Source organism: Dipodomys ordii, unplaced genomic scaffold, assembly GCF_000151885.1.
Source record: "Dipodomys ordii isolate 6190 unplaced genomic scaffold, Dord_2.0 Scaffold65, whole genome shotgun sequence".
NCBI classification, from domain to species: Eukaryota; Metazoa; Chordata; class Mammalia; order Rodentia; family Heteromyidae; genus Dipodomys; species Dipodomys ordii.
Genome location: NW_012267281.1, coordinates 644,638 through 663,489, shown reverse-complemented (window position 1 = coordinate 663,489; position 18,852 = coordinate 644,638). Strand labels below are relative to the sequence as shown.

Here is an 18,852-nt window from a genome sequence, read left to right as displayed (position 1 = left end):
TCTTAGGCATTCAAAGGTAAACTTCACCTTCGCCTAGGAAGAATATGGAAAAAAAAACTGAATTAATGAGGTCTGCAGCTCCGACATTTTTTTTATTGTATGATATTTTCTTTTCTCACATAAGACACCTCATTGGGAGGCTATTTATTGAAATGGGTGTTACCCAATGCTATATTCTGCAACTTAAGAAGCTTATATGGCAACTATAAAAACAAGAATCCACAGGCCATTTAGAACAACATAGTAGAATGTGAGCCAGAATCTAACAATGTCATGTAAGCAAGACACTCCTCAAAAGTTGTTCCAAAGTTGACATGATAATTTACAACTAAAGTGTTTTCCAGAAAGAATGATGCATTTAATACAGGCCAATAAAAGAAAACTTCCTTTTGACTGGCACAACTCATAATCTTTCTTTTTTGCCCTCTTCATTTGTTTTAATGTACTGGTTATGGGGCTTGAGATTAAGACCTGGGCACTGAGCTGTTTTGCTCAAGGTTGGCTCTCTACCACTTGATCCACAGCTCTACTTCCAGCCTTTTTTGGTGCTTAATTGGAGATAAGACTGTCATGGACTTTCCTGCCAGGCTGGTTTTGAACCTCAATCCTCAGATCTCAACTTTCCGAGTGTGAGCCATTAGTGCCTGAGCCCTGTGCACATTCTGATGACAGTTTTTGTTCAGTGTGATATATGCACACATGCTAATGCTCAAATCACTCCAGAGGCTGTTTAGCAAAACAATAAAAAATCATCTCTTCTATACGCTTCATCTCAAATACTTCCCTGGTGTAAATAATCGCACCTCTTTTAGCACTGGTTTTGAAAGTATATTTCATATTTTTCTTGCTTTTATTTATTTTTTTAAGCACCACCTGTAGGATTTCTCCTCAGAAAATTTGGAGGGAAAACCTTCATCCTCCCCTTCTCTTCCAGTAAATTCACTCCCCTCGGAGCCATCTCCGTCCCCTGACACAGTGTGATCAGCTGTTCACGCTCTGGGATGGGACACCACCAGCAGAGTACAGATGTTCAGTCACTGCAGTTTCTCCCTCTACACCCTGTGCTCACCCCGAAGGCTCAGTTCCACCTGCTCACTAATTCACCCTCGATCGTGTGGCTTCATCTGTGCCAGGTATGGTACCTGCCAGCTCCCCTCCCCATGGCAGGCCCTGTGGGACCGGCACCTGCCCGTCCACACTGATGGCTTCTGTACCTAAGGTGAGCTAACCCCACCCCCAACCCTGGAAGCAGCTCACAAGCACCTTCCTAGGATTCTTTTTCAGTTAGATTCGAATCTACAGGTTACACAGACACATAACAGCGTTACCTCTTTGCGGTGCATCATGTGATGTTCCCAAACATGGATCTCTTCTATCACATTTCAGTCAGTTTAAACATGCATATCTTCCCAAGCTTAACATTTCCTTTCAGTGAAAATATTCAAGTCCTTTGTCTAGATTGAACCCAGGGCCTTGGACTGGGATAGGCCTTATTAAACCTCACAGTCTTAGAGTTTACTCTTGGCTTCTGTAACTCCATTCGCTTTGATCACTCCATTTTAAAGAATGGACTGCACCCCCACCTGTGGGTCTAGTTCCTTATGATTTGATATTTAAAGATATATGCAGCCAGTGTACCATATATGTTCCAAGGTCATAGAGACAAATTATAGGAACAGGTCATGCTGCTCCCATTCAATGTTTATAGCCTCGTCTGGCTTCTGTAACTTCACGTTTGGCTTGCACCTGCAGGAAAGAGCTGTAACAGCTCTTTACATCCTTTGCAAGGATGTAAATTTTTGCTTCAAAGCAGCCATAACAGGGGACTCAGGACTACATTTAGTCCCAGCCAGTAATAAAGACTTTCTATCAGCTGTACTGTGTCTCTCCTGGTGGCCTAACCCACAACAGTACTTACCAGGGAAACACTCTACCACGTGAGCTATGGCCAGCTCTTTGGGTTTTATTTCGTGTTGGATAGAGGCTCTTGCTAGCCATGCCCGGGTGTTCTACCATTCTCTCCTCCCAAGTATCTGGCATCACAGACATGTCTCTTTTCTTCAGAACTTCTTTTTCTCCCATTGGAACTTGCTACTACTGTTCAACCTCTTTCCCATCTTCTCTCCTGGCTAATCTCCCCAGACTTCCATAAGAGCCATTGAATTCTTAATTTTGAGGAGAACAACTTCTTTCCTTGTCTAATTCCTCGTATAGGTAAGAACGTGTAGAATTTGTTTTTTTAGGCCTGGTTGGTTACCCTTAATAAACAGATGTGCAGGCCCATCCGTGTTGTTGGGATGAGACAGCTTCATTCTTTTGTCACTGTTTTGGAATAGTATTCTACATCTTGGCTCTTGAGGCAGTGCTGCAATGAACGCTGGGGTGCGGCTGTCTCTTCGACATACTGATCTCATTTCCTTTGGACCAGCCGTGGGGCTGTTGGTTGCTATGAAGGTCCTATTTCTCATATGTTGAAGAACTTCCCTACTGTGTTCCATAATGGTTGCACTAATTTGCATTCCCACTGAGGGACTCCGGGGACTCTCTTTTGATGGGAGCCTTTTCTAACTGGAGCCACAAGATGGTTCATCCTGAGCTTGAGCTGCTTCTTTCCCACACTTTGCCTATTCCTGTGCTCTGTGCTCCATTCCTGCTCATGCTGGTCTGCAGTCTCCCGTGTCTTCAATGGCAAACGCTCAATGGGGACACTGACAAGATGGGGCATGGTGAGCAATGCGTTTATTCTACATCATATCTATTTGATTGTGTGTCTGGGTATGGAAGTCTGGTTTATGAGTTGTCATCCTCCAAGTCCATTCAGACATTACTTCCATGCTTCATGGCTAGACCCCAGAATCTGTCCTTTAATTTTTGGATCTTACCCACTTTATGTCACTTATCTATATTCCTCGGTTTTCTGGAAAGCTTAGCATTCTTTGATATGTAATAATCTTGCTGAGGGACTCTTTCTTGTGATCTTGAAGTTGCTTTTGAAATATTACTGTTCTCCTTTCCCAGTTACTAGACAAGTATCGCACAGGGATAAGTAGATACACAATTCCTCAGTTACATATGTATATATTTGTATATTCTACATTTGTATAGGCATAATATATGAATATATTTATGCAGTATGCATGCATTTATTCTGAGGATCCTTGAAATGTTATCATTTACTGTGTTTCACTCCTTGAACTAACATTCTTTCCTCTCTTTCATTTATATTGTTCTCCTTTTCTGCTTGTCTCTCTGTTTTTCATGTTGTCCCTTATTAAAAATCACTGAAATGAGACATGTAAGTAGGATGCTTGACAAGAAGATGTGTTGTAGAGCCTTTATGAGGCATACAGATGAGGAAACTTTTTAAATTCTGCCTTTAGGTGAATCCAGCTTCCCCAATGATTCCATGCAGCATCTGTCCCAGAGGGCAGGTGCCAAGCTGCCCTGTTTGGGGGAGGGCAGGGTGAGAGGAGGTGATTAGGAGAGCTGCCACGGCATGGTGCACCTCCTCACAAGCCCCCCTGGCCCTGGCCAGCCTACCAGGCCTGCTCTACAGGGCTTGCTTCTTCACAGCCTCTCTTCTATCTGAAAACCAGCTCTTTCCCTGAAAGACTTACTCTACCAGCTTCCTTTGGAGCTGAGTCAGGAGGGAGATGCCCAGGGGCTGGTGGCTTCTTCCTCAGGTCCACACTGGTCTCCCGCCTGTCCCAAGAGCCAGGTCAGGGGTCAGTGGAGCCCAGGGTGGAAGCCTGGCAGACATTCCCCTCAGCTGCGTGAGCCTCACCTCTCCCAGGCCCCAGCAGTTGGTTGGTTGCATGCATCCCCTGTCCTCTTCCTCCTTCCCAAGAGGTTTGGTTGTTGCCTCTGCATCCCTTCATTTCTTCAGTTGGGATGTGGTAGAACCTTTTGCTCTTCTCTGGGCTACATGGCTCTTCTCTATTCTGAACTCTGTCCTGCTGGCCTATGGACCACAGTTCTATATATCAAGGACACACAGCCTTCTGAGGAAATGATTTCCTGTCCTCTGCGTGGTAGAAAGCACCCTGTGCCACCTTGAGCTCCCGTGGGTGTGTGGATATGGGGGTCTCACCCGAGTCACACAGCCTTAGGCCGGGCAGGTCCCAGGAGGACTCTCTACAAAACCTAACTCTAAGTCACCATCACAGAAAGTCTAAGCACACATTTCCAACTGAAAATAAACTATCAGCAATAACCTCATTGCACAAATACATAGATGATTAGGGTTAGAAAAGAAAAAAGAAAGCAATTTTCAGGAAGTGAAATGTTCTGAGACATTTTGCTTACAAAAGTTTCTATTTGCAATGAATCATTACTTGCTGTTTGCATTGAGCAATAATAATGAATATTGTTATTTTATTGTACTAATCTAATGTGTGTGTGTGTGAAGATAAAATACCACATATAAACTGTTTAGACTAGTGTCTGGCAAATGGTAAAAGCTCACATATATGCTATTGTTAAAATGACAAGAAAAGAAGAAATTTCCAGCCCATTTTATCAAGGCATATGCCTTCACACACACACACACACACACACACACACACACACACACACACCATATAATTTAGATATATATTTATATTGACATATAAAAATGTATCTGGCTGGCACCAGTTGCTCACACTTTTTATCTTAGCTACTCAGGAGGCTGAGCTCTGAGAAGCATGTTTCTAAGCCAGTGCAGGAGAAATTGAATCAAACCAGAAGTGGTGCTGTGGCTCAAAGTGGTAGAGCACTAGCCTTGAGCAAAAGCGCTCAAGGGCAGGGCCAAGGCCTGAGTTCAAGCTCCACAACCAACAAAAAAATTTTAAAGAAGTATATCTGATGTAAAACTATGCAAGAGAATACTATTCTGTAGTTGACTTTCTATTATTTATTTTAGATTACATATATGACCAAGTGAGATTATATATAATATATAATATATTATAAACATCAACATTTATGCCTTTAAAACAGATAATGTGACACAGAATTAAGAAAGTTCTTGAAGTACTTTCTCAAGAGTAACTTTAATAATTTCTTTAATTTCTCTTATGGTTACTAAACTTTCAAACCCATTTTGCATCAATGATTATCGTTCATAGATGTATAAAATAACTTATTTTATGAAAAGATATATTTATAGTGTTTGATAGCTGACATTTTTCATTATACAGCACTTGTTTGTCTATATTCCTTTCCTTACTGTCAGTATTTTATTTCTGTCCACCTTTGTCCTCAATTAGAATTGTGGTTTTATTTTCAGTTATATTATGGTTGCATTCAATGGTACAGCTCTTGTTTGCGGGTTTATGAATTGATTTCCTCATTTGCTTAAATTTTCTTCATCTTTTTATTAATTTTCTTCTATGATTCTCTTTTGCCCATACTGAACTGAAGACCACTTTACTCACTTAAATTTTTCTCTTACAAAAGTAAAGAAATTATTGTTCCCCATTTTCACCTAAGAATCTCCAGTTCTCTGACTTTTTGTGTCTAAGTGGCTTTACAAATCTTGTAGTTGTAATTTATATTTTTATCTGAATATCTTCTGTGCTTTATACTTTGCTTTGTTTTAACTTTAGTTTTGGGTATATGTTAGAAAGGACTTTTGTCACTAATTTTATGGTGTTTTTATATATGTTCAAGAATGTGATCTTTATAAAGTTACTACTCCAGGTTTATTTTCTTTGTATCATGTTATATATTCTTTTAATTTTTTTAATGTTGCCTTGAGCAAATAATGATTAGTTTTTATGTTTATGTATTTTTGCCTAATCAGAAGGTCACCCAAAGATGTATGTGTCTGGTACAGATATTCTTATTATTTTACTATAGAAACTTTGCTTTTGTCAGTAGTTACAAAAGTTCATAAGCCTTTTCACATTATTCTAGCTATTCACTATGTATTAAGGAAGCAAATGACAATAAAAACACTACCAACCATACTGCTTTGTATAAGCATAGTGTTTTATATAAACTGTAATGTGTGAACATGTAATTATATAAACATAATGCTTTGTATAAACTACCCATGCATCCATAGATCTTGGTATCCTGGGGGTTCTTGGGTCTAACCCCCACACATGTAGGGGTGATTGTGAATTTGTCAGGGAGAAATGTGTCCCAGACTCTTTAGAACTTGCGTGGTCCTGGTTCAGCATTGCAAATGCAGAGTTGAATGCTAACAGCATATTAGTGTTTTCATTGCTCTAAACCTGAAGAATGATCCTAAATGAAATTACAATCAAAGGCCACATTGGAATGGCAAAAAAGATATACAGAAATTTATTCCTTCATTAAGACCATACATGAAGGTTAGAAATAAATTGGGCATTTGAAATGTCTTGAAGCTAAGCAGAGAATTTCCTCAACCAATGTTCCCAAACCTCTCCAGCCTTTTGCTAGAACAAAGACTGTCTGCAGCCAGAGAGGCTATAGTCTAAACAGAAACCCAACACATGCTGTCAGATATCACATTTCACATTGTTATTTTCCTGAGAAACGGTCTCTGTGGTTGTTTTTAATTATGAAAAATACATTCTGAGAAAAGGGCAAAAAAAAGATAATGGACACAGAATGTACATTCACCAAATACATCTAATTTTCCACTCTAGTTCTAATGAATCCTCAGAGGGCTGCCTTGATGCTTGGTGGAACTTTCCAGAATGATATACAGAAAGCCTGGGGATTGTTGGAGGAGAGGGGAGCCAAGGCAGGCAGGCTGGGTGTGTCCACACAGAGCTGGGCAGGGAGTCCTGGCCGAAGGGCTGAAGCCCTATTCCATTTCTCTATTCTAGTAAGTTACCAAGGACCAGACTCACAGGCTGCAGATGGAGAGAGTCATCAGGGAAGAAAGAAAACCCACGACTCCTTCCCACTTCCACACCATCCCAAACACTTGCAATGTGCTTTCCCTTCTCAGGCTGGATTTCTTTCACACTTGGGAAGGGCCTTGAAGGAGTTTCGTGAAGAGCTTCGGAGATGAAAGAAATTTAAGAGCTCCATGTGAATTTATATTTCAGAAGGATGCGAGGAAATTGGACCTTTCTCGTGGACGTTTCTCACATCACGCTGAGTGCTATCTAGCTCAGGGATGGTTTCCTTCAGCTCATCATCCAAGAAGCCGCATAAAGAAAACCATATGTTCCTTCTTGGGAAGATGACTTATTCTCTGCTCTTCTTAGTTATGTTTAGTTGTTTATCTCTGTGGAACGGTATGGTGGGAAGCAGGGACATATCACACATTGGTGTCACCGAATGCGCATTACCTAAAGTCTTTTGAAAATTGAAAATCCCTGCTAATGAGGAGCATGTAGAGGAAAAATTTCTAAAAACAGGAAACTATATGAATTATTCCATGGCTGTGGTGGATCAAGCCATCAGCTGTAATGGGAGAGACAGTATTGTTAATGCTTTGATCCTCTGGGGTAGTTAGTACACAGACATTTCCTGCTTTACTTTTTAAAAGAAAAACCAGACTCTGTGTAATCTTGCGCTCAAAATCACCGCAGGGCCGCATCCACACAGCTACATGCCTATGCCTGGTAACAATTTCAAGGCCTTGTAAACACCTCATAAACAGAGCTGGACTTCAGAAATATGCATTGTTTTCATGAGCTAGGGAGAAATCATATTCATAATCTGATTCATGGGTCTGTGAAACATGAAGTGTTTTGCAAAGTTGTGCTTTTAAGAAAATGACTTCGTTCAAGACAAATGCTGAAGGGCAAAATTGGAAGCACCCTACCTCTATAAAAAGCACTGACCCTGTGTCTGCAGGGGGAGTCAGAGCCGGGAGGAAAATATGTGCTGGGGAGATGCTATCGAGTTGTAAACATTCTGGACTTTTGGCAAAAAATATCAAATGACATTTTTCAAGCCCTTTGACCTTTTCCATCGAATTCAAGGAATTTCTTTCAAGAAAATAAGGAAATGATTGGCTGTATGTAAGTATAGACATGCATTTCCAGTAGCATTTTCTCACGTAGTAAACAAGGGAAATGAGAAGCTATCCTAAATGTAATATACATGATGCTCTTCTACGGTGATCTTGTGCAGATGTGCTATGATGCTTTGCAGTCTTATTTAATGATACAAAACACTACTGATGCTACGGAATTTTATTTTCCTATTGGTACCGTATGGCTCCCTCATCTATTTTTTCCACATTTGTACTTACCAACTGTATTTGATTTCTGGTAGAAATATAATAATGAAATAGACTTTATAGGAAGAATGATGTGGCATTTTAGAATATGTGATCAAAATGATTAGGTTTTAAGAAGACCTGCTCTACTGCCTAGAATAGCATCCCAAGAAGGTGAGTGCTGGGTGCTAGGTGATACTGGTTTGGAACACATTATTGTTAATGACAACAACCAACTGCGGAGGTGTGCCTGGGCTTCCTTCTGCCATTCATCAAAAGAGGCTTCTGGGAAATTTCCTTGTTTCAAATTTTCTGAAAATCCCTTATCTCTTCTAGGCAAGGCACTTAGATTTATATTTGGCAAAGAGTCTTTCCTTCCTTCCTGACTCCAGGTGTGCAGTTCAGGTGGGGTTAACCATCTTCCCCTCTTTCACACTTGTGTGTGCACATGCGTGCGCGCGTGCACACACACACACACACACACACAGGAGATTTCCTGACAGAGGATTATATCCTGCCTCCTCTGTGTGTTCATGTGTGGATAGGAGACACCAGCACAAGACATGTCCACCATGACTGAGGCTGAGGGACCTCCTGCTGCTGAAGTTGTTACAGAGAGAGGTGATCATGAAAGTCAGCTGATGAATCAACTCAGAGATAGAAAAGGAGGTTCAGAGGTGATGGGACACAGCTGGATCTGTCTCTAGACCTTATACGAGAGCCGGTGACAGCTATGCTTCCATATTTCCCAACTGACATCACTCACATAGATAGACATGACAACAGGATAAGTCTGTCTGTGTACCTATCTATGTATCCATCTAGAACAGGTACACATTTTATAGTCTGTGAGAGACAGAGATGAAGAATGCACACGGAAATAGGTTGCTACCTGAGGACCATCTACAAGGTGCTAAACTAGTCACAGGAGGTTACACCAGGCAGGAGGAGCAGGCTGGAGGGAAGATGGGATGTTATTGGACTTGCCCACCATTCCTGGCCTTGAAGGGGGTGGAAGGATGCTGGGGGATATATGTGGCTTCGGCACCATGACAATTGCTGCTGCATGCCAGCAAAGAAATACGGACCTGTGTTCTAAAACTTCAGGAAGTTGAGTTTGCTGACTATCTTTATTAAAGGTTGGGAAATAGTTATGGAACTAGGGGCCAGGGACAAGGTGTCCTGCAGGCACTGTGGGAATACCACCCCAGCTAGCTTGAGTTTCTGACCTCCAGAACTACACCACAGTAAAAGCCATCAAGCTTATGTCCTTTTGTTAAAGGAGGATTAAAAACTGAACACAAAGGTTTTAGTGATTTTTTTTTCTTAGAGTGAGTAAAAGTGCAAGAAAAAAAGTATTTAAGGGGAAAGGAAGCAACATGAGCTTTTTAATTGGAAAGAAATATTATGGAGGAGAAAGAACATAAATCTAGACTCACCCCATTTATTCTTATAAGTTTCTTCCCATTATAGTAAGTATTTTAGTATACAGAAGAAGCAGAGATATGGTTTATAACCCTCTGGAGTCAAGCAAGTAATAAGAAAGTCACAATTAAAAGGACTAAAACGACTCCATTGTGATACAAAATTCTGGCAAAAAGAAAAGGTGCCGAAGAGCTACGCACTCTACTAGACAGAAAATGCCAAGTGTGGCTAGCTTTCTTCTCAACCTGGGAAAGCAACTTAACACCTTTACTCTCCAGTTTCCTTACCAGCTAATTTTTAATGCTGTGATATCATGTTAGAAAAGCAGGAGTCAAGAGTCCCTGAAGGTCCTCATGACTAGTGAAGTGGAAAGTGGGGTGGGGTGGTGGTGATGGTAATGGCAGTTCCAGGCCTGCCTGGGCATTCCCACTAACACCAAGAGGTTTAAGTAGTGTAAGTAAGAGTATCACAACCCTACCTTGAAAATAACCAATGCTGGGCTGGGAAGGTGGCTCAGTGTTAGAGCGCTTGCCTTGCATGCCTGAGGCCCTGGGTTTGATTCCTCAGCACCACATAAGCAAAAAAAAAAAAAGAAAGAAAGAAAAGAAAAGAACCAATGCAAAAAAGGGCTGGAGGCATGGTTCAAGTGGTAGAGCCCCCGCTTTGCAGAATGTGAGACTATATTTAGGCCTTCCTTAATAGCACCACAAAAGAAAGAAAAGAAAGCCCTGACAGAGTCTTCCCTCATTCACAAGGCTATTCTCAGTGAGCCTGTGCAGAGCTCTTTGTTCCCTGAATTGTAGGGCAGCATCCTGAAGACCACTTACAGGGGGCCGGGTAACAGCTCAGCCTTTCAGCTCTGGTTCTGCATGGTCTCACCTATGGACTGTCTCCTGTCAGAGGCTCACTCTTGCTTGGTTTTGTGCTAATTGAGGGATTGCCAATAAAGCTGATGTTTTTGTGGATATGTATCCTGTGGAAAGAATGAGGGAAATGGACAGAGATCAAATGATTATTTTTGTTTTTTTTTTTTTTTTTTTGGTCAGTCATGGGGCTTGAACTCTGGGCCTGGGCGCTGTCACTGAGCTCTTCAGTTCAAGGCTAACATTGTACCACTTGAACCACCGCACCACTTCCAAAATGATTCTTTTTGTAGGACAATGATTGGGATTTTAAAAGCTATTTGGGAAATTGTTTGAAATATTTTGGAAAATTACTAGCCTATATTTTCTTGTAAACCCACATGAGAAGTTCATAAAATCAAGCCTACAGGGGTGACAGAACACACATTTCCAAATGGGAGTATATTTTCCTAGAGGTACAAAACTATCGAGCTACATTTTCTTTTCTCCTTTTCTTGTAGGTTTTTATTCAATTTTCCCTGTAGATGTCATCATTTAGAGAGGTTTTAGGTTCTTTACAGTGTAGAGTGGACAGCTCCGTGAGAGGCTGGCTTTTCCACCAGGCATGCTGAATGCTGCTGGCTCCCAAGGTGAAGGGTTCACATGCACACTCGGAGCTAAACATCTTCCAATTATGGAAAGGTAAGAAACTAGAAGCTTCATGGGGAACACGGTGAAAATTCACTGTGATTTTGAATTCCCTCCATCCCAAACATTGCCTCATTTTATAACTTAAAATGATCAGCAGCAACGTTCCTAATCTTTCTTTCTCATAATGACTAGGTTTCAAACTTCTAGACCCAGTGAGCCGAGCTCTTCCTACTTTTACCATTTTTAAAAATTGCTTTCTGCCCCCAAATCTTGTTGAACTTGTGACGTACACAAAAATTTGCCTTCGCGAGAGACAATTAAATTTCAGTCTTGAAGAAACAATACTGGACATGAATGTGTGGTTCTCAGATTGCAAACTATGGCCTGTGCATTCCTCTGCCAGTGAATCAACAAAGCGGGACTGTGTTTTGGCACTTGCAGGACTAGACACCCACAGGCTTGCAGACTAAGTGAGAGGTGTGGGCTCAGTACCTGTTGCGTGGCAGGCTCAGTACCGTGAGAGCTGGAGGCTCAGTACTGTGAGCTGCCAGTGGAGACCAGGCATGAGTCCCAATCCAGCATTCTTGCTCTAGCACTCTTTCCCAGATGCTTTCCCTGGCCAAAAGCTAATGAGCTTCTGGGAATGGATTGACAAGAAATAATGTTTAGCATATAAGTTCAAAGCTAGCCTGGGTAGGAAAGTCCGTGTGATTCTTTTTATCTCCAATTAACCAGCAAAAAGCCAGACATGCGGGTGTGGCTCAAGTGGTTGAGCACCAGTCTTGAGTGGAAAAAGTCAAGCGAGAGTGCGAGGCCATGGGTTCAAGACCCAACAAGGCTACTGTCAGTAATAGCATGCCTGCAACGTTTATGGGGAGCAGATCTCTTCCATTAAAACTCGCCTTTGTGAGGACACCTTCTGTCCTAAGAGCTGGTGGCTCTCGGCTGTGAATGTGGCTTTTCCTGACCCCAGCCTCGCCCGGTGCCCCAGGCCTCGTCCCAGGCTCCAGGCCTTACGCGCGCCCCAGGCCTGGCCCTGGACCCCAGGCCTCGCCCCACATCCCAGGCCTCGCCCCGAGCCCCAGCCCCACAGGCCTATCCGGGCGCCCTGCAGTGCCCGTTGCTTCCCCCGGGCACACAGCCACGCGGTGAGCTCAGGCACAGAGCTGACCGAGTCCCCGCGGGAAGCCGTTCATCCCCGCGCCCTCCATGCCCTGAGCTGCTGGCCCGGCTGGGATCAAGCAGGGGCGCGGACAGCCCTGCCTCCCCCAGCCAGGGTGGCACATTCCTTGTTCTGGAACATTCCTGATCTCAGGTCTAAAGGGTGGCCCAGGGGAGCCCTGTCTCTGCAGCGGAGTGGGTGCGAAGCCCAGGAGCCGTGGTTCGGACCGCTGTGGCTCTGCAGAGAGGACTTGGGTCTAGGCCGCAGCCTGCGGGGGTCCCCACCCATCCCGGTCCTCCCGGTCCTCTATCCCCACCTCACCATCGTCCTTCCTCCCCCCCTCCCCCCCCCCCCGCCTCCCCCGGGCTCACAACGCAGGGCACGAGCGCACCCCACATGCGCCAGGGGCCCGTGGCTCAGGCCAGTAATCCTAGCTACTCAGGAGGCTGAGATCTGAGGATCATGGTTCAAAGCCAGCCGGGGCAGGAAAGACCTTGAGACTCCTATCTCCAATAAACCACCAGAAAACCGGAAGTGGCGCTGTAGCTCAAGTGGTAGAGCGCTCGCCTTGAGCTGAAGAGCTGAGGGACAGCGCCCAGGCCCAGAGTTCAAGCCCCACAACCAACGCGCATGCGCACACACAAAGTAACACACAAAGTAACACTCTTACATTTAGGCTATGGATGATTAACATGAACACCTTAAAGAAAAGGCACGGTCAATACTGAACCAAATAACCATGACCACAATTACCAATGCGTGTTCAGGTTGGTATTTGGAGACATTTTTGTATGCTCTGAACTTCCAAGCACTTCAATAAACCCAGAGGTGGAGATTCACGTGTGTGTGTGTGTGTGTGTGAGAGAGAGAGAGAGAGAGAGAGAGAGAGAGAGGGAGAGAGAGAGAGCATATGAATGCAAAAACATGAATGAGTGTATGCATGTATCTGTGTATGTGAGTGCATGTTGTTATATGTATATGCATGTGTGTATGTGTATATATGTTAGTATATGTGCATATGTGTATGTTAGTATATAGAGATGTGTGTATGTGGTAGTACATGTGCATGTGTATATATGTGCAAATTTGCATGTGTGTATATGTTAGTATATATACATGCATGCACACATATACTGTGTACATATGTGTATATGGTAATATATGTGCATTGTGCATGTGTGTATAATGTATGTGTGCATATGTGCGTGTATCTGTTAGTATTCACACACATATGCACACGTATACTATGTGCATATGTGTATATGGTAGTATATGTGCATGTGTATATGATAATATATGCACATGTACGTATGATAGGAATCTGTTCATGTCTCAGGAGAAGAGTTAGTGATGCAGAACTTCTGTACTTCCCATGGCATGACTGTAAAGTGATCAACTTTGGGTCAGTGTTCTAGAAGGGATGAGGGAAGGATGCGGGTCCTACACTCCCTCTACACAAGGGGGTTCAGACTTCATCACCGCACTGGTGGACAAAGGGGAAGTCCCAGGCTGAGCCCACACCTGCCATGGCCCCGGGCAGGCGAGTGTGGTTCTGGTTCAGGGCTTGCTGGGCAACAACAGGAAAAAAGCCAGGATTCATCCAGGCATGCAGGCCTGCAGGCATCGCCGGGTCCAGAGGACTTCCCTCGCGGGTGGCCCCCAGCATGCCCTCGGGGCTCCTAGAGGACTAGCTGTGTTTTCCAATCCGCAGGATGGAATGGCCTCCTTTGTTATTTTCTTTTGGAAAGGAGTTGGGACAGCAGAGCTCCTCCTGCTGGGAGAGTTTATTTCAGTGCAAAGTGTTCTGAGTGGCCTTCGTGGACCTCAGTCCCACTATGTGCTGTCACTTGGGAGCATTAATGGGGGGCGGCCTTGGGCTCTCAGAAACCACCAGGGATATGGGCAATGGTTCCTGTTGGTCTTCCATGGGAAACCCGTGCATGGACATTTCCTGTACCAAGTGGACAGGAGCCAGGCTGGCTCACAAACACCCAGACTGGACAGCTTCGGCATTGAAGTGTGTGTGTGTGTGTGTGTGTGTGTGTGTGTGTGTGATCCACATACGTGGGGAAATGTGAGGTTTGGAGTGGGTAGCCAGGGCTGAGCCCTTGAACGTCCCACAGTCACTCTTAAAACAAGCCTGTGGGCCCACGGACTTCTCCAGCCACCTCTGTTCTCTGTGGAGTCTCTGCTTCCTTCCTGGAGTCACAGCTGTCCCGGCCCGGCCCGGCACCTATGGACATCCGCAGCAGCAGCAAGTAGTAGAGATGACACCTGTCCACCGAGCAGGGACACCGTTCCCTCCGCAAAGCAATCGGCATGGACATGGGGCCCCCAGAGATGCCTGTGCCCTACACCCACGGCCACTCAGACGCTGCAGGGTTTTCTGTCGAGTAATTTCACAAGATGTTGGGAGGAAATGCCCGCCTCCCTAGGGAGAAGGGGCACCTGCCCCTATGGACTGGGAACCCAACAGAAAGCTGAGCAGGGGTAAGGCGGGACCCCCAAAACGGGGGTGAGGCAGGGACCCTCACAGACGGGGGGGTCAGGGGAACCCCAACGATGCCGATAGATGTGGCCTGAGCCATTTTTCACTCAGCTCAAGAACAATCCACACGGGGAGGGGAGCTCGGGGCTGGGATTGGGGGAAGAGGGGTTCCCCATGGCCGACTGAGAAGGAAGCCAGCACCCCAGACTCCAGAGACCCATGGATAAAAAAACATACAGGCCTCAGATTTCAAGGGTGGTCAAGGAGGGTCTTTCTGTCCATGTGAACTTCAGACACATTCACGAACTCATAGATTGTGTCTGGTGAATTTGGTATCCCAAAGCAAGAAGATGTTCACTTCCTCCTTCTCCTCTTCCTTTCTTCCTTCTCTTCCTCCCACATCCCTTCTTCTTCATCCCTCCCTGCCTCTGTCTCTTTGTCTATCTTTGATTTCCTTGTCTCTAGAACAGAGATGCCACCTGACAAACGATCTGAACATCGAAGCAGCAGAATAACACAGGTGATAACAAGTTGGCTTTTTGCTAGTAGACCATTTTCATGACCACTGTGGAGGGGAGGCTGCCTCTACTGAACTTTACTTGGGAAGAGATCAAGTCCCTTTCAGGAAAGCCCAAAGTTCCCCGCCCCCATCCCCCCTGCCTCAGTCAGGGGCTGGCACACAGGGAGCAGACATTCGTCCTCATTCAGGGGAAACCTCGGCTCCTTTTCTGTGGGTCCTGGGGACAACTATGGAGAGTAGACAGAGAGTCTGGGAATAATCGGATACATCTCAGCACATCACTATTTCAGAGAACCTTTGTCATCTGATGTGTATAGAGGGTTTGGTGTTTCTCCATGCTTAGGAGAGATGTACGCTTAGACCTGCAGACTAAACTAACCCAGATAGTTACAAGAATTGCAATGGTATCATGCATTGGTTTTGTCTCCTATAAGGAAACAAAACAGGGCAACAATGTTCATGCCAGTCTGGCAGAGTATTTTGTCTTTTCCTCAGTAGACACCATTTTTTAAAGAAGGCTACTTTAAGCCTTTATGTGTCTACATTATCTCACATGAATAAGTGGAAAATAAAACCAAGCATTATTTTCAGTTTTTGACCCAGTCTGAGACCTTTGTTGAAAGAAGTAAACATTTTTAATGCTAAACATACGGTCCAATCGTATCTAGTGCTTCCTGTGTGACTCACTATAAATACCCACAAACAACCCCATACAACCACACATGCACACATATGTGCACATACATGTACAAGCATACACAGACAAGCACACATGTACACAGAGACACATACACAGAAGGCACACACAGTTACACATACATAAAACACATATATGCATCCACGCATCCACACAAACACACAATACAATGCATACATGTCTGCACACAGCCTAGCCAGACATTTCTTCTATTCTTGGAACTTATGAAAGATAAAGCAACCGGAGGCTGAGCAGGGACTGTACATTGATTACTAGCATATAGAAGAGTCTTTCCTGCCTTCTGCATGTCCACTTCCATGTTGCATGGGCAGAGGCCGAAGGCGGCCCCTACATGCTCCGTGCCCACACAGCTGACCACAGCAGCCTGATCACTGTCCTGCGACCACGTCGTGGATGCTGTGGTGCTGAAGGCCATTTGGGGTTCTCAGGGCTCTCTGAAGAAAGGTGTGGAAAACTACCAGCTGCGCTGCAAGGCTGCATGAGTTGGCAAATCTGCAGCATGAAGGAACAAGAAAAAAGACAGCCCCACGCCCAGGCTGCTGGACACAGCCGGCCCCGCCCCTTACCTGTGCAGATGAAGCTGGAGAGGCCTCCGTAGATGACTTCGTCATTATCGGGCAATATAAACGGACACCTCGTCTGGACCTCCAAACAGTATTGCTTGCAAGGAATTGTCTTTCTGCAGTTAAACTGTGTGACTTCAAAATACTGGGAACAGAGCCAGGCTTTGTAGACAATCTGCAAAACAATCAGAAAGACAAGAATCAAGAATACGGGATGATGACAGCTGACCTGCCCGAGACAAAGGACAGCAGTACTCAAGTGCATACGGGGAGAATCCCCATGGATAGCAGTTACAGAACAGCAGCTGTGGGGGAGAAAACAGAGCAAAGGGTGTCTGCTCTACAAGCCGAGCAGTGACTGAGCTTGTTGTAGAATGCCCGAGTATTCTGGCATCACCTTTAATGTAGCTCATGGGGTGAACGCAGGAACAGAGCTTTTTAGAATCCAGTGCTTATACAGGAAAAGACATAATGAATGACCCAGCTGCCAGACTGGTTATTTACTGCAGTGTGCTAGGTGCCTGGTAGTTCCTCTGCAGGCCACAAGATGGCGCTAAGGCCTTGCAGGATTCAGTCACAGCCCATTTAAGGCTGGCCTGTAGAGGCCCTGGGCCTCTCACAGCCAGTACTTAAAAATCTCATAGAAAGCCAGGAAGCCCCACGTAGACCACACAGAGCATGGACAGTGGGGTGACGGGAGGGAGCCCCCAGAACATCAGGCCCACCTTTCAGATGCCCTGTAATCCACACCAACACTGCTTGAGTATCTACGTGATTTAATGAAACATGAAAGAAGTATGACTTCATTTATCTTCTCTCCCTGCCTCTCTCTCTCTCTCTTTCTCCATGGCTAATGATTGGAAAGTTACTTAAATAATAGAAGCAATGACAAAAGTATCCCTCCATAAGTCAGGTCAGTGACATTCGGTCATTCCCCAGATCCACACACTGAAACTTTTCTTGATGATTCTAGGGTTCACACTAAGGTTAACCATCATGGCCTACTTTGAAGATGGGTGGTTTGAGCTCAACATACAGAGGGGATCTTAAGTTCTGGACAGCCATGGCTAGTATTTATCAGTCACACTCTTTCTTAAGCCACTTACAGAATTGCTCTTTGGATTCCCAGAATGCTCCTGCCTCTGTTCTGCTCAGCAAGAATGAGAAGTAAGGATACAGAGTGGAAAATAACTCATAGTTCTAAACCTGTATTCTGTGGTGTTCCACAGCCTGTCTTCTGAACAGTTATTCTACATTTAAACAGCAAACTTTTTTTTTCCTTCCTGGAATCCTAAGGGAGTTTGGGAAGATATGAGACCCATACAAAGATGGCTATTCATCAGCCATGCATCTAGGAGGGCTGCATTGAAGTTTTACTCAACATTTTCCTTGAGTTCAACATGAAGTTGTACTCATTGCTAACGCATATCATGGTTGGAGCAGACCCCTTTGCTTCTGGTTCAACCACACTTCCTGTGCAGGTTTAGTTTTTCATGCAAAGTACTAGTACAGGATTAAATTGGTCTATGTATTTCTTTATTTCCAAACCTTGGGTAGAAGGTGGAAAGGAAGCCTCAGAGCTGACAGCAGAGTTCACGATCTTCTGCTGGGCTACACCACCCTCTACAGTCAGTCCCTGCCGACACTCCTGTGCTGAGCATTGACTACCTGTCTAGGTGCAGTGAGAAGCTCTCTCTGAGTGCTGAGCTAAGTCCACTACTACACTGTAGTAGTGTTCTTTCTAGGCATAAGATATGTCAGAAAGTAAGGGGAAGAACCGTGTCATCCACAGCAAAATAAGAAAGACAGAGGAGGAATGTTTTCATTCACTTAAGAGATTGCAGTGGGGAAATATTTTTATACAGCTAAGGAGTCGTCTCTCCTCTGTATAGACGGGTTTGTGGCAGAAGCAGAGCAAGCGTACAGCTCAGCTGCTAAAACAGAGTGAACCAGCAAACATTGGCCTGTAAAGCAAGGAAACTCTTCAAACTTGGAAGAGATGACTGGAAAAGTAAAATAGGCTTTCAGTAAACATTTGAGAGCTGTTTTGCAACAAGCAGAGGAATACCTGGGACTATTGGTGCTTGGAGGGGAAGCAAGCTAAAAGTAAGGCACCCAGCCGCGGGGTACCAGGGGCATCACAATTGTGGTTTAAATGTGAAATCAGTACATAGACAGAGAATCAAGAGGTAACTGTAGGGGTGATATGAAAAAGAACTTTCTTGCCAAAATGAAGTAGAGCAATAAGACCAGTGATCTTCTGACATTTGGATAACTGACAGTCAGGACGTTGGTGGATTCCAGGGATGTTGAGGGAAATGAATGGCTCCA

At 44.5% G+C, this 18,852-nt stretch overlaps 1 protein-coding gene across 1 annotated transcript in view; it reads right to left on the bottom strand.

Annotated features, from left to right (window-relative positions):
* The window catches only part of Fam155a (family with sequence similarity 155, member A), a 443,225-nt gene that overhangs the window by 1,900 nt on the left and 422,473 nt on the right, over positions 1-18,852 (bottom strand). The window contains exon 2 of the mRNA XM_013022990.1: positions 16,525-16,696. Within this exon, the coding sequence (XP_012878444.1) occupies positions 16,525-16,696 (172 nt within the window). The remainder of the gene's footprint in view (positions 1-16,524; positions 16,697-18,852) is intronic.